The sequence below is a fragment of the Callionymus lyra genome, chromosome 7 (genome assembly GCF_982586985.1).
Source record: "Callionymus lyra chromosome 7, fCalLyr1.hap1.1, whole genome shotgun sequence".
Lineage (NCBI taxonomy): Eukaryota > Metazoa > Chordata > Actinopteri > Syngnathiformes > Callionymidae > Callionymus > Callionymus lyra.
Genome location: NC_141824.1, coordinates 4,789,692 through 4,804,540, shown reverse-complemented (window position 1 = coordinate 4,804,540; position 14,849 = coordinate 4,789,692). Strand labels below are relative to the sequence as shown.

The following is a 14,849-nucleotide window of genomic DNA, read 5'->3' as shown; positions in this document are numbered from 1 at the left end:
CGTTGGTACAATATAAGAAAAAAGATAAAAGATCACTGACTAAAAACATTCACACTTGCCGATAGAGTCTGACGTCAAATCCATGACAACAGCCTTAAATGTGTTAAAATTCTCAAACTTGCTGCTTCTGCAGCTTATCCCATGATGACGGCACAGAAAACGACATAAACACTGTATCATTAGACCTTAACCCATGAGGGACACATTTTTGAGACAAATATATTGACAGATAACACGGGAGTTTACCTTAAAGAGTATATCCTGAAACAAAATGTATATAAACATATATATGTATAGATATTTTTCCATTTCCCTCCGACAAAATTGTTGATCAGGATAATATTTTCTGTTTATGCTGATTTTAAAGTGTCAGCATTTTTGTCGAAAGTCATTTTTTTGTAATGCCAGAAGAAGGATGTGTCTCGCCTGCAGTTCATACTAAACTCTGCAGCCAGAATTCTGAGCTGCTCTAGTAGAAGAATTTCTCCTTCAAACTCTTCACTGGCTGCCAGTTTCTTTCAGGATCATTTTAAAATTCTGGTTCTTACTTTCAGATCTATTCATGGTCAGACCTTCCATCAGTGATCTGATCCAGACATACACCCCAGCTCGGGCTCTGAGGTCTGTGGATCAGAATCTACTGATGGTTCCTGAACTTCCGGACCAGAGGAGAGAAATCCTTCCAGACTGTTGCTCCTAAGCTTTGGAACCATCTCTGCGTTTGATGATCAAAAGAAAAGATTTACCATTTCTTTCGACCTCTTGAAATAGTTGATCAGGACAATAGATCCGTCACTTCCGTTTGCACTCCTTGTTAAAGTGTTGTAACCTAAACTCACGCGCTCTCTGCCCCCTGCTGTCAGGTTATTAAATTAAACTTAAATAAATAAAAAAAAAACTCCTGTGTACTCATACCTAAAGTTGTTTATTTATGATTAATTATAGTGCTCATTTAGCTATTGTTTTATTATTACTACAGTATATATTATTGTTTTTATTTTCAACATGTGTACTGCACGTCTTAATATGTCTTTGTATGTCTTTGTATATCTTTGTATGGTTCATCATTGTTTTGAGAGCTGCTGTGATAATCTAGATGGATGGATAAGATAGATGGATGGATGGGTGGATGATGGATGGATGGATAAGATAGATAGATGATCAGATGGATGGATGATGGATAAGATGGATGGATGGATGGATGGATGATCAGATGGATGGATGGATAAGATAGATGGATGGATAAGATAGATGGATGGATGATCAGATGGATGGATGGATAAGATAGATGGGTGGATGGATGATCAGATGGATGGATGATGGATAAGATAGATGGATGGATGGATGATCAGATGGATGGATGATGGATAAGATAGATGGATGGATGGATGATCAGATGGATGGATGGATAAGATAGATGGGTGGATGGATGATCAGATGGATGGATGGGTGGATGATGGATGGATGGATAAGATAGATGGATGATCAGATGGATGGATGATGGATAAGATAGATGGATGGATGGATGATCAGATGGATGGATGGATAAGATAGATGGATGGATGATCAGATGGATGGATGGATAAGATAGATGGATGGATGATCAGATGGATGGATGATGGATAAGATAGATGGATGATCAGATGGATGGATGGATAAGATAGATGGGTGGATGGATAGGTTGGATAAATAAATAAATAGATGGATGGATGGATAGATAAAAAGAAAGTTCAAGATGATACAATCTAAGTCTAAAGTTAAAGAACAGATCAAAGAAAAGATAACAAATTCAAAGGATACAAAGATTAACATAGAATATCATCATCTTTTCAATTCTTTCAAACTCACAATTAAACAATCTAATATCAGTAGGAATGAATGAGTCCCTGAGTCTATTAGTGTTGCATCATGGGAGGAGCAGTCGTGCTCCATCTGTTCACCGATGACACTGTTCAGAGGATGATGTCATCATCCATGATTGACAGCTTCATGCGAACATTATATTATTTCATAATCAACTGTCTTTAACAATATCACATTTATTCATCCTCATAGTTACTGGAAGTCTGTGTATTATCTATTTTTGTTATATTACATTTAAACATCAGAATATCAACATGAAAGTTGATCCACTTTGGTTTCGAGGTTTTGACACACGTGTAGAAAAACTTTGAGTAAGTGTATTAAACTATAATAAAAACTCAGGTTTAAAATACAAAACGTAATTTTAATGGTTTAAAAACATCTAGAAAAGTTGACAGTAAAGACACGGCGAGGAAAACTTGTGTCATCGAGTATTATTCTGCTGTTTCTGCTGCTTTCGTTGCAGATAACGAGCACGAGCGTCGTTCACGCTGCTCTCCGTGTTCCTCTTCTCCAGCTTCTTCAGGAATTCTTCTGTAGAAACTTCTAAAGAAACACATCATCATGAGACGAGAAACACGTTTGAGCGACGATCAAAAACCAACCTGCCGGTCTCTTGGCCGCCTCCCTGCTCTCCCACCTGGTCACCTCGTCCTCGGTCACCTCTTCTCTGGCCACGCTGCTCAGCTCGTACACGTCCACCTCGTGGAGTTTGGGCAGCAGGTCCTTCACCCACTCGTAGCGGATCGGACACACGGTCCTGACGTAGACGCGCGACGTCACCAGCACGTCGTGGAAGATGATCCAGTTCAGGTCGATGTCCGGCTCCAGCAGCTGCGACGGAGTCGACGATTGGATCAGAGATTCAAGAGTTTGACGTTCAACGATCATTTTAAACAAACCGCTGAAGACGGATGAATGTGGACCATCGAGCCGTGACCGTCCATCGTGCAGAACACCTTCCCGAGGGATCTATGGGAGAACAGTTCAGTTACTGCACTGATAACTGACGAGATTATTAGTTATAATAACATTATTGTGTGAATGCTGGATTGTAAATTATAATAACATTATTGTGTGAATGCTGGGAACACAATAATGTTATTATGACTAATAACTGAAAAGATTATTAGTTATAATAACATTATTGTGTGAATGCTGGATTGTAAATTATAATAACATTATTGTGTGAATGCTGGGAACACAATAATGTTATTATGACTAATAACTGAAAAGATTATTAGTTATAATAACATTATTGTGTGAATGCTGGATTGTAAATTATAATAACATTATTGTGTGAATGCTGGGAACACAATAATGTTATTATGACTAATAACCGACAAGATTATTAGTTATAATAACATTATTAGTGTTCACATTCTATACAGTCCATTGGTAAGACTGGGGCAATTACTCGTTCACATATAACAATGGGCTTTTATATTTTTTCCACACATGTGGAGCACAGTTTTCTTATATTATAGTTATTATATTTATTGTATTTAACTTGTTTAATTTTCAGAGTGAACTGTTTTATTTTTCTACACTTGTTGAGCACGGTTTTCTTATATTATTATTACTATAATTATTTTTAATTTAACTTGTTTTGTTGTTATAGTGAACTGTTTCCTTTTCTACACTTGTTAAGCACAGTTTTATTTTATTATTATTACTATAATTATTTTTAATTTAACTTGCACATCACTTTCTAAGCACAGTTTCCTTAAATTATTAGTTATTACTATGTTTTTTTTTTACTGTTAAAATGTACTTTTATTGAGTGGAGATTGTTCTAATGTTCTTGCTTTTATGTTTGTTTATTGTCAATTAAATGTTAATTGTAATGTCTATAGTTTTCTTTCTGCAAAAATTGCATAATGTTAAAAAAATAAATAGACAATAATCAATGTTGACTGATATGAGCTGAAGAAGAGTAAGAAAGATGCAATATTTTCAACAGTGGCGTAAACATGGTGTTTTTATTTGTCGTTTTATTTTTATTTTATTTTTTAAATTAGTTATTTGTGAACACGACTCACCTTCTCGCAACGTTGGTAAAGTATCCTGCGCACAAACACCGTCGGAACAGTTCACTTTTGTTGCCCTCGTACGTTTCCACGGGAAAGTCTTTCTTCTGGATGAAACGAAAATAATATTTCAGTTAATTTTAAACAATAAAAATCACGTAGCATTAAGTCAAAGATTGAAATAAAAAAAGAGTTTAGATCTATAACCTGCTGTAAGCGCGTGAGAATCTCCCGCAGTTGAGTCTCCACGCTGAAGGCTGACTTCAGCGCCCTCCAGTGGACCCAGTGGTCCCTGCACCAAACTGAAGGTCTTTCACTGGAACGAAGAAGCAAAAGTGACCGATTTAAAGTCTATATTTTTGATTTTTGATTTCAAAATAATACCTTGATTGACACAGTTGATAAACACACAGGAGCGTCGTGAAGTCGTTGGTGCCGCCGCTCTTGGCTGCCAACTCTCGGTGGATCTCGTCGGCTTCCTTCTGTCTGTCAGGGTGACCTTCAGGGAGGAGAAGCTAACAGTCATGGTGGTCTGGGGGGTCCAGCTCAGCCAGTGGACGATATTGGAAATATGTGCGATATTCGATATTGGTGTCTTGAAGTGCGATATCGATATTAATGCGATATTTTTTCCTTCACCTAAAAATGTGGCCGTGTAGCCATGAGTACTGTAGTGTAGGTCCGGGGGTTTAAAGAAGGAAAACAATGCGATATTTCCCTTTCTTTTATTTCTGCTCTTTGATGCCGAGATGATGGTAGAAAAATATCTCTTGTGTCTCGCGGGACTTGCATCGGTTTCAGCCAAACTGAGCGACATCAGAGAGGAGCCGCCGGCGCGTCATGATATCACCAAATCAATAATAAATCCACCTCCTTGTACACGCACACGTAACACTTTATAAATGACGCTAACAACTTAGCTCGTTAGCATACGGTGAAGACGCACACATAACACTTTATAAATGACGCTAACAACTTAGCTCGTTAGCATACGGTGAAGACGCACACATAACACTTTATAAATGATGCTAACAACTTAGCTCGTTAGCATACAGTGAAGACACACACATAACACTTCATAAATGACGCTAACAACTTAGCTCGTTAGCATATGGTGAAGACGCAGCCATAACACTTTATAAATGACGCTAACAACTTAGCTCGTTAGCATACGGTGAAGACGCACACATAACACTTTATAAATGACGCTAACAACTTAGCTCGTTAGCATACGGTGAAGACGCACACATAACACTTTATAAATGATGCTAACAACTTAGCTCGTTAGTATACGGTGAAGACGCACACATAACACTTTATAAATGACGCTAACAACTTAGCTCGTTAGCATACAGTGAAGACGCACACATAACACTTTATAAATGATGCTAACAACTTAGCTCGTTAGCATACGGTGAAGACGCACACATAACACTTTATAAATGACGCTAACAACTTAGCTCGTTAGCATACGGTGAAGACGCACACATAACACTTTATAAATGACGCTAACAACTTAGCTCGTTAGCATACGGTGAAGACGGACAGGTTTGTTTGGAAGTTCACGATCTTATAAGAAAACAACTGAGACGAGATGAAAAGTTCTTACAATATGTTGCTTTAACAAAGGAGGTTGAAAGAAACGAGTGACTGGATCACTAGTGTTTGACTAGATCACAAGTTAGTATTACTTACGTGGATATACTGAGCCAAGACCTGTCGTCATAGCAACCGAGCCTATCAAGCTGCACCGCACAGTTCACAGACAGACGGAGACGTAAACAACAACGAGACATAGAAGTACAAATTGACAACTTTACAGAACGTGACACTGATTGGTCGAAGTGCGGATTTAAGAAATGCTTGATTTATAAAATAAAAAATGATAAATTATCACATGTTTTCGATATATGCATATCACATGTGCCAATATCGCAATCTCAATATTTTTTCGATACATCGTGCAGCCCTAGTTCAATTTGAATTTTTTTTTGTAAACATCAAGTTTGATATTCTTACTCTAATCATTTATTTGTAGCCTTTTGAATTTAATGTAAAAATGACTTTTCAAAATAACTTTGGCTTAAAGTTCGATCAATCTCCTTTTTTTGGTATCATCTGGTTTCACTTTTATACCAACATTATTATATTACATTTAAAATCGAATTAAAGTGTATTGAATTTTGAAAAATATATATTTTTATTTTTGTAATTAAGTTATGATATACGTGTATACATTCTTTCATTGTAAAATATATTTAAATTCTTGTGTTAAATACTTAAAAGGTCTATCCCAGTATCATAGGGCGAGAGGCGGGGGACACCCTGGACAGGACGCCAGTATGTCTCAGGACACACAAAGACACACAACCATTCACACACACACACTCATATCTATGGAAAATTTCCCGAAGTTCTCAATCAACCTCTGTATGTTTTTGGACTGTGGGAGGAAACCGGAGTGCCCGGAGAAAACCCACGCAACAAAAAATAAAATCAAAGTTTCAACATTTTAAATTAAATTAAATTAAATTAAATTAAATTAAATTAAATTAAATTAAATTAAATTAAATTAAATTAAATTAAATTAAATTCATCCTTGAAATCTTCTTGTCATGTTCGAGTCTTTCCTGGAGTCAGTCTCTGAACCCACCTGGTCGGATGAAGATGTTCTCCACGGACAACATGGCGGCGACCGGCAGCAGCAGGTCTTCACAGCCCAGCGCCGCGGCCTTGAGCAGAGTCCTGGTGAGGCCCGGCTGCAGGGGGAACTCCACCATCAGCTCGCCGAGACCCGTCACCCGACCTCGCCTGCACGCCACGCACTCGGGTTAGAAATCCGGGTCAAAAGGGTCGCGCACACCTGAGTCGTCACCGGTCGATGGCGTCGAACTGGTAGAGCTGCTTCAGCGCCTCCAGGATGAACCTCTCCTCGGGGCAGTCCAGGTACGGGAACCTGAAGACAAGACTGACGCTGAAGAAATGTTCTACTCACCCGTGTCAACAAAGGATTATTTCCAGGATAAAACCTTCCTTTTTAGAGTTCTAGACAAAAATGTTTGTTCATTTTAATGTAGAAACTTGAGCTCAGTTGTCTTCATCTTCGTCCAAAAAGACACTTAAAAATCATCCAAATACCTCCATGTTGCTCGTCTGTAACGTCCCCCTTGGATTGAAGCCTCAGGAGAAATTGTTCATAAAAACAAGTCTATATTTTAAGCTTGTTTTCTGCAGAAGTTTAAAATAAACTTCAAAAAAGAACAGATTACTCTGAAAATAATCTCAACCCTTGAGTGAATTTTGAATATTTTCAATTTAAGTCCTGGCTGAAGCAATTCAATGTTGTTTAGGATGATATTCCTTTCAATAAAATATTATGAATTACAAAAGTATGAATACACAAAACGCGTGGAGCTTCGGACCTGATGACGTCGTGGACGCCGAGGCACTTGAGCGTCAGAACCACCGACGTCAGGCTGGTCCTCTGGATCTCCGGGACGGTGTACTCCGGCATGCACTCCTCCCAGAACTCCTGGTTGTAGATCCGGAAACACTTCCCGGCGCAGGTCCGTCCTGCTCGGCCGGCTCGCTGCTGAGCTTCGCTCCTGGAGAGAGAAACGATGGTCGTCGCTCGTGAAGCGTTTTCGTGAACGTTTCGATACCGACCTTGAAATAGGAACCACCTCCAGGATGTCCATGCCCACCCGGGAGTTGTGGTTGAGTTGCTTCACAAAGCCGCTGTCTATGATGTACCTGTTTGAAAACGGAAGAACGCAAGATTGAAAATATTGTTTTTTGGCTCCTCCTGGTGACACAACGGTGTAACTACAACGTCCTGGCTTCTCTGTTGCACCAAATAAACCTCTAAATATACATTTTAAATAACTTATAATTTTTAAATATATTTTTAAAAGACCTTTAAAGTATATACTTTATTGAGTATTGTTTTGATAGTTTAAGCGCTTTGTGACCCTGGTCTGGAAAAGCGCTAATAAATATAAATGACTTACTTACTTACCAAATATGAAGTATAAGAATATATTAGTAGCATCAGATTATTAAACGTTTCAAATTAACATTAAAAAATGTTTTTAAGCTTTTATTGAATTGTTCAAATTTCTTTCAATTTTTAAAAAATAACTCAATTAAATCTTTATTTATTATTTAAATGTTTTTATTGAACGTTTTTATTTAAACAAAAAGAATATTTTCCAAACGCGTTATTTATTTGACACACATTGTTTGATATTCTAATTCCAATAATTTAAAATTAGATTTTCTAAATTCAATTTTTTTTTTTGAATTCAATAAATACATAATACATACTTCCACCAGACAGTACCAACAGAGTACCAACAGAGTACCGATCCCCTCGATTGTGCTTCTATCTCGTCACATGAAAAGTTTGGCTCAAATGTCGATTTTCCAGACCAGGGTCACAAAGCGCTTAAACAATCAAAACAATACTCAATAAAGTATATACTTTAAAGGTCAAGATAACACTGAGAACAACACAGGAGTAACATTTAAACATTAAATATTCCGATGTCACTGATCCATAGACTTCTTACTTTATTCCATTGATGGTGAGAGACGTCGCTGCTATATTGGTGGCGACGACACATTTCCTGATCCCTGGAGGTGGAGGCTGAAAGATCTGCCTCTGCTGCTCTGTACGAACACACAGAAGTGAAGGTGACGACACATCTCAGGTGAGTCGATGATGCTGGTGGTGGGAGGAGCTCACCTGTGGGCATGGATCCGTACAGGGGCAGGATCAGCAGACCCTCCACGGCGTCATCGTAGACGTCGTAGCGATAGTCGATCGTTTCGGCCTTTTGGAACAACAGGTCGCACGCTCGCTCGATCTCTGACTGACCTGTACATAAATATGCATACACTTAACTATAGCCTCTATACAGTACCTATAGTACCTCTATACAGTACCTATAGTACCTCTATACAGTACCTATAGTACCTCTATACAGTACCTATAGTACCTCTATACAGTACCTATAGTAACTCTATACAGTACCTATATTACCTCTATACAGTACCTATAGTACCTCTATACAGTACCTATAGTACCTATATACAGTACCTATAGTACCTATATACAGTACCTGTAGTACCTCTATACAGTACCTATAGTAACTCTATACAGTACCTATAGTACCTCTATACAACAGCACAGTATCGATTTCGGTGGATTTCAGATCTTACTTTATTTTTATCGTAGTTATTTTATGGTTTATATTTCAATAAAGTGTGTATAAAATAAAATAATTCGATTTTTTCAAATTTACATGGAAATATTCACCGCGTTTGTTTGTTTTGTGTTGCAATTAAACCCCAGGCCACTAGATGGCAGAAGTCACTACGTCCTCCGCAGCTTGACGAACAATAAATTCCAGCGAGATCCTGCCGATGGCTGAGGATGAGAGGATACAGCGAGTCCAGAAGCTTTTAAAGCCGATGTTTGGACATATTTTGGTTTGAAAACAAATGTACTGGACAATACTACACATATATACTTGTTACTACACTATCTCAACACCAGAATCAAGTACTGGACAATAATACACATATATACTTGTTACTACAGTAATAGTATCACAGATATACAATGGTCAGCAGCATCTTATTGTGGTTCACCTGTTAAAAAAACAAGAATGTCTCCTGCCGCCTCACTGGTGTGCACGTCAAGTGCGACCGACACCACCTAAAAAGACGAAACAGTATTTAAGGTAAAACACATTTATACTTTCTTAATAATGCCGCGTATACCTCTTTCAAATATCCAGTACTCTCCAGGTCTTTAGGTCCCACGGCCGAACCGAAAGTACACGTGACGGGAAACGTCCTCCCAGGTATGGAGAAGACGGGGCAGTCCTCGAGAAAAGCCGAAAGCTTCTCGCTCTCCAACGTCGCCGACATCACCACCACCTTCAGGGGGGATGAGCGCCCTCTGGTGGCTTTACCGGTACCACAGAAGACTTTCTTCATCAGACCGAGGAGGATGTCCTGCGAGCATAAAAGACACTTTCTAGCCGTGTGGACACGCATGAAGGAGGGAGGACGCATTAGTAAATAAAACATACTCTTGTTCAGGTATTTCATAAAAAATCCTGGTTTAATTATTATAAGAACATCACATTTTCTGGTCAAAATGATGAAGATTTTTTTTTTTAATTCAAGTGAGGACAGTGATCTTGACATGTTTGTAAAACATGATTCTTACTAGGGTTGCACGATGTATCGAAAATATATTTATATCGCGTTATGCATATCGACATTTTCTTATTGTAAAGTCAAGCATTTCTTAAATACGTACTTCGATCAATCAGTGTCACGTTCTGTAAAGTTGTCAATTTGTACTTCTATGTCTCGTTGTTGTTTACGTCTCCGTCCGTCTGTGAACTGTGCAGCTTGTTAGGCTCGGTTACTATGACGATGCGTCTCGCCACAGCGCTGACTTAGCTCAGTATATCCAGTGAAGTAATACTAACTTATGATCTAGTCAAACACTAGTGATCCAGTCACTCGTAAGTAAGTAAGTAAGTAAGTAAGTAAGTAATATTTATTTATATAGCGCTTTTCGAGACCAGGGTCACAAAGCGCTTAAACAATCAAAACAATACTTTACATACAACAACACAGGATTTCGAGAAATTCAAAGAATTCTCGTCTCTTTCAACCTCCTTTGTTAAAGCAACATATTGTAAGAACTTTTCATCTCGTCTCAGTTGTTTTCTTATAAGATCGTGAACTTCCAAACAAACCTGTCCGTCTTCACCGTATGCTAACGAGCTAAGTTGTTAGCGTCATTTATAAAGTGTTATGTGTGCGTCTTCACCGTATGCTAACGAACTAAGTTGTTAGCGTCATTTATAAAGTGTTATGTGTGCGTCTTCACCGTATGCTAACGAGCTAAGTTGTTAGCGTCATTTATAAAGTGTTATGTGTGCGTCTTCACCGTATGCTAACGAGCTAAGTTGTTAGCGTCATTTATAAAGTGTTATGTGTGCGTCTTCACCGTATGCTAACGAGCTAAGTTGTTAGCGTCATTTATAAAGTGTTATGTGTGCGTCTTCACCGTATGCTAACGAGCTAAGTTGTTAGCGTCATTTATAAAGTGTTATGTGTGCGTCTTCACCGTATGCTAACGAACTAAGTTGTTAGCGTCATTTATAAAGTGTTATTTGTGCGTCTTCACCGTATGCTAACGAGCTAAGTTGTCAGCGTCATTTATAAAGTGTTATGTGTGCGTCTTCACCGTATGCTAACGAGCTAAGTTGTTAGCGTCATTTATAAAGTGTTATGTGTGCGTCTTCACTGTATGCTAACGAGCTAAGTTGTTAGCGTCATTTATAAAGTGTTATGTGTCCGTCTTCACCGTATGCTAACGAGCTAAGTTGTTAGCGTCATTTATAAAGTGTTATGTGTGCGTCTTCACCGTATGCTAACGAGCTAAGTTGTTAGCGTCATTTATAAAGTGTTATGTGTGCGTGTACAAGGAGGTGGATTTATTATTGATTTGGTGATATCACGACGCGCCGGCGGCTCCTCTCTGATGTCGCTCAGTTTGGCAGGAAACCGATGCAAGTCCCGCGAGACTGAGTGTTATAAGTGATATTTTTCCACCATCATGTCGACACTGAAGCGCTGAAATAAACGACAGGGAAATATCGCATTGTTTCCCCCGGACCTTCTACTACAGTATAATCGCATTAATATCGAATATCGCACGTATATCCAATATCGTGCGGCACTAATTCCTACCGTGTTGAGACTTCTCTCGTGAACTTCATCCAAAATGATGACACTGTACTGAGAAAGGTGTGGATCTGCCAGGACTTCTCGGAGCAAACATCCATCCGTCATGTATTTCACTTCCGTGTCCTGCAACAAAAGACACATCAAGTTGAATTCTTTCGTCTTCTACGCAGAGGAATGTGCGGCTGAGACTCACTTGAGTGGTGCAGTCATCGAAGCGCACTTGATAGCCGACCTCTCTGCCCAGAGTGAAGTGCATTTCCTGCGCCACCCGCTGGGCCACTGTGATGGCAGCAACCCTGCGGGGCTGAGTGATGCCAATTTTGCCATCTTTGCAAAAACCTTAAGGAAAAAAAATAAAGACGGACACAAATGTTAAAAAACAACTGTAGTCGTAGAAAACCCAAACCTAAAATCATCCCTCCTTGAAGGTAAACATTTCTTAAAAGTATAATTCAATGTGTGGATTTACAAATTAATATGAGCTGAAATGTTGAAAATCTGTCTTTTAAAAAATATATATTTAATTTATATTTTTTTCCATTTGTCATTCATGTTAAATCTTACAATATTTGAAGGGAATAAACAGATTATCATTTTTATAACATACATTAATATGTATGTTACATATAACAATAATAATAATACAAGAAGGATGTGTCTCGCCTGCAGTTCATACAAAACTCTGCAGCCAGATTTCTGAGCCGCTCTAGTAGAAGAACTCACATTTCTCCTTCAAACTCTTCACTGGCTGCCAGTTTCTTTCAGGATCATTTTAAAATTCTGGTTCTTACTTTCAGATCTATTCATGGTCAGACCTTCCATCAGTGATCTGATCCAGACTTACACCCCAGCTCGGGCTCTGAGGTCTGTGGATCAGAATCTACTGATGGTTCCTGAACTTCCGGACCAGAGGAGAGAAATCCTTCCAGACTGTTGCTCCTAAGCTTTGGAACCATCTCTGTGTTTGATGATCTACTGACTCCTTCAAGAAACATCTCTGTGTTTGATGATCTACTGACTCCTTCAAGAAACATCTGTGTTTGATGATCTACTGACTCCTTGAAGAAACATCAGTGTTTGATGATCTACTGACTCCTTCAAGAAACATCTGTGTTTGATGATCTACTGACTCCTTCCAGAAACATCTGTGTTTGATGATCTACTGACTCCTTCAAGAACCATCTCTGTGTTTGATGATCTACTGACTCCTTCAAGAAACATCTGTGTTTGATGATCTACTGACTCCTTCAAGAAACATCTCAAGACACTTTTATTTGCGATTTTCCTTGATTTTCCGAGACTCCTGTGTTTGTCTTATGTTGTCTTTATCTTTTAAGTATATATTTTATTGAGTATTGTTTTGATTGTTTAACCGCTTTGTGACCCTGGTCCAGAAAAGCACTCTTCAAATATTACTTACTTACTTACATAATAAGAGATACCGGGTTTTGAATGATAATGATGTATTGAATCAACTATAAGAATGTTATCACTTCAACTTTCATGGACTCCAGCTCAGTGACTCATAATATTATTATGGTATATGGTGTTCATTATGAAATTCCCTCTTACTCTGTTATAATTACATTTTATTTTCAATTAAGGTAAGGTAAGGTAAAACTTTATTGATTGTCTTTTTCCAATAGCCAGCAATTTTACATAAACAATAAAAAATAATAAATAAAAAATAAAATAAGAAGAAGAACATAAAGAGACATTTTACATTTTATTCTTAATTTTCTTTCTTTCAATACTGTTTTGAATAAAATAAGTAAAGTCTTGATGCGATAACTCTATTGTAAAAAAAGGAAAAAAACAGTATAAGGTAAGGTAAGGTAAGGTAAAACTTTATTGATCCCTCAGTATGAATTAGTGTTCGATATTTAAAACACTTAAAAATATAAACACATAAAAGATATTCATGAACATGTTTCATTACGACACAAGAAAAACTATCCCTTCAACTCTGAAAGTAAAACATATAATTCATAATAACAATCTTTTTTTTCCTCGTTTTAGTTTCAGCGTTACTTTGCTGTAGTGAAATAAAAATATACATTTCAGATCCAAGATCCAATATCTCTGAAAGTAAAAACCATTAAACCAGACATTTTTAAAATTTATCCTGAAAGAAACTGGCAGCCAGTGAAGCGTTTGAAGGAGAAATGTGAGTTCTTCTACTAGAGCGGCTCAGAATTCTGGCTGCAGAGTTTTGTATGAACTGCAGGCGAGACACATCCTTCTTGTTTAGACATGAAAACAAACTGTTACAATAGTCTACTCTAAACTACACAAACGCATGGATTATAAACTCCTGATCATGTTGTGACAACATTTTACTAAGTGTATACATTTTTCTCAGTTCAAACAGTGTCTGCAGTGTTGAACTAGAGACATGTATTAAATACAACATGAAGAAGATGTTTTCCTTCACTTTTTATTTATTTTTTATTGATGGTATAGTTCACTAGACAGGTTTTTAGTTTCAATTTAGATAAACATTCAAGGACTTATAGAACTAATTGTCTTTAATATGTGTACACTTGTTAACTATCATTTACGTAGGAATATCTTTCAAAGAACGTAGAACACATGTGTTACCTGCTCGGTGCAGGTACTGGGGCAGCTGGGTGGTTTTCCCACTGCCAGTCTCTCCGCTGACCAGCAGGAAAGTGTTGTCTTTGACCGCCTGGACCAGACTGTCCTGGTGGACGTCGATGGGCAGCTCTTGGTACTCTCCTCTGGAGCTTTTACTCTTCGAAGACTTCGACATATTACGCAGTTAAAACAATCTAAATACGGACATTAAGTCATTCACGAAGCCGAGATCTCGACAGGTTTCACTTTACGGTTTTAATTCTGCTTAAACAACATTGTTGTCTTTTTTAACATCCTCACGTTTCATGTACGACGCAGCGAGAAACGACTTCCGCAAACTCTGCTCAGACGTGTTTTCTATTGGTGGGTTATTGACACGTGACGTGACATCAGTGGCCAATCATACACCGGCAGAGGGCGACATTGTCCCACGTTGAACGGAAGTAAATAATCATTTCTTATATATTATAAAAGTAATATTTCATAACCACAGCAAAAACGGCCAATAAAGGTAAATAATAATTATCTTTACGAAGGTAAATATTTATTATATAAATTTAAATTATTTAACAAACCACG

The 14,849-nt window shown here is 37.9% G+C and overlaps 1 protein-coding gene across 2 annotated transcripts; it reads right to left on the bottom strand.

Annotated features, from left to right (window-relative positions):
- Window positions 1-2,212: 2,212 nt before the first annotated feature.
- dhx40 (DEAH (Asp-Glu-Ala-His) box polypeptide 40) lies at window positions 2,213-14,591 on the bottom strand. 2 transcript variants are annotated; one of them, XM_087795231.1, is made up of 17 exons: window positions 14,274-14,591; window positions 11,866-12,011; window positions 11,676-11,795; window positions 9,681-9,917; window positions 9,549-9,615; window positions 8,641-8,772; window positions 8,465-8,564; window positions 7,560-7,646; window positions 7,316-7,498; window positions 6,769-6,849; window positions 6,547-6,704; window positions 4,278-4,392; window positions 4,101-4,209; window positions 3,906-4,000; window positions 2,766-2,835; window positions 2,469-2,697; window positions 2,213-2,409 (listed from the first exon to the last, which is right to left on the bottom strand). In XM_087795231.1, exons 1-17 carry the CDS (start codon window positions 14,443-14,445, stop codon window positions 2,288-2,290), a joined length of 2,223 nt encoding a protein of 740 aa, XP_087651357.1. In that variant the 5' UTR covers window positions 14,446-14,591; the 3' UTR covers window positions 2,213-2,287. The 2 variants fall into 2 exon arrangements, with proteins under 2 accessions (XP_087651357.1, XP_087651358.1); XM_087795232.1 differs by having other exon boundaries at window positions 2,213-2,406.
- Between the last annotated feature and the right edge of the window lie 258 nt (window positions 14,592-14,849).

What these genes read in the sequence shown, in the direction of transcription:
- dhx40 (XM_087795231.1), bottom strand. Translation starts at nt 14,445, where the DNA reads ATGTCGAAGTCTTCGAAGAGTAAAAGCTCCAGAGGAGAGTACCAAGAG. An exon ending in ACATTCATCCGTCTTCAGCG is followed by an intron (nt 2,698 to 2,765) that starts GTTTGTTTAAAA and finishes ACTCCGTCGCAG; the next exon opens with CTGCTGGAGCCGGACATCGA. An exon ending in GGCGGCCAAGAGACCGGCAG is followed by an intron (nt 2,410 to 2,468) that starts GTTGGTTTTTGA and finishes GTGTTTCTTTAG; the next exon opens with AAGTTTCTACAGAAGAATTC.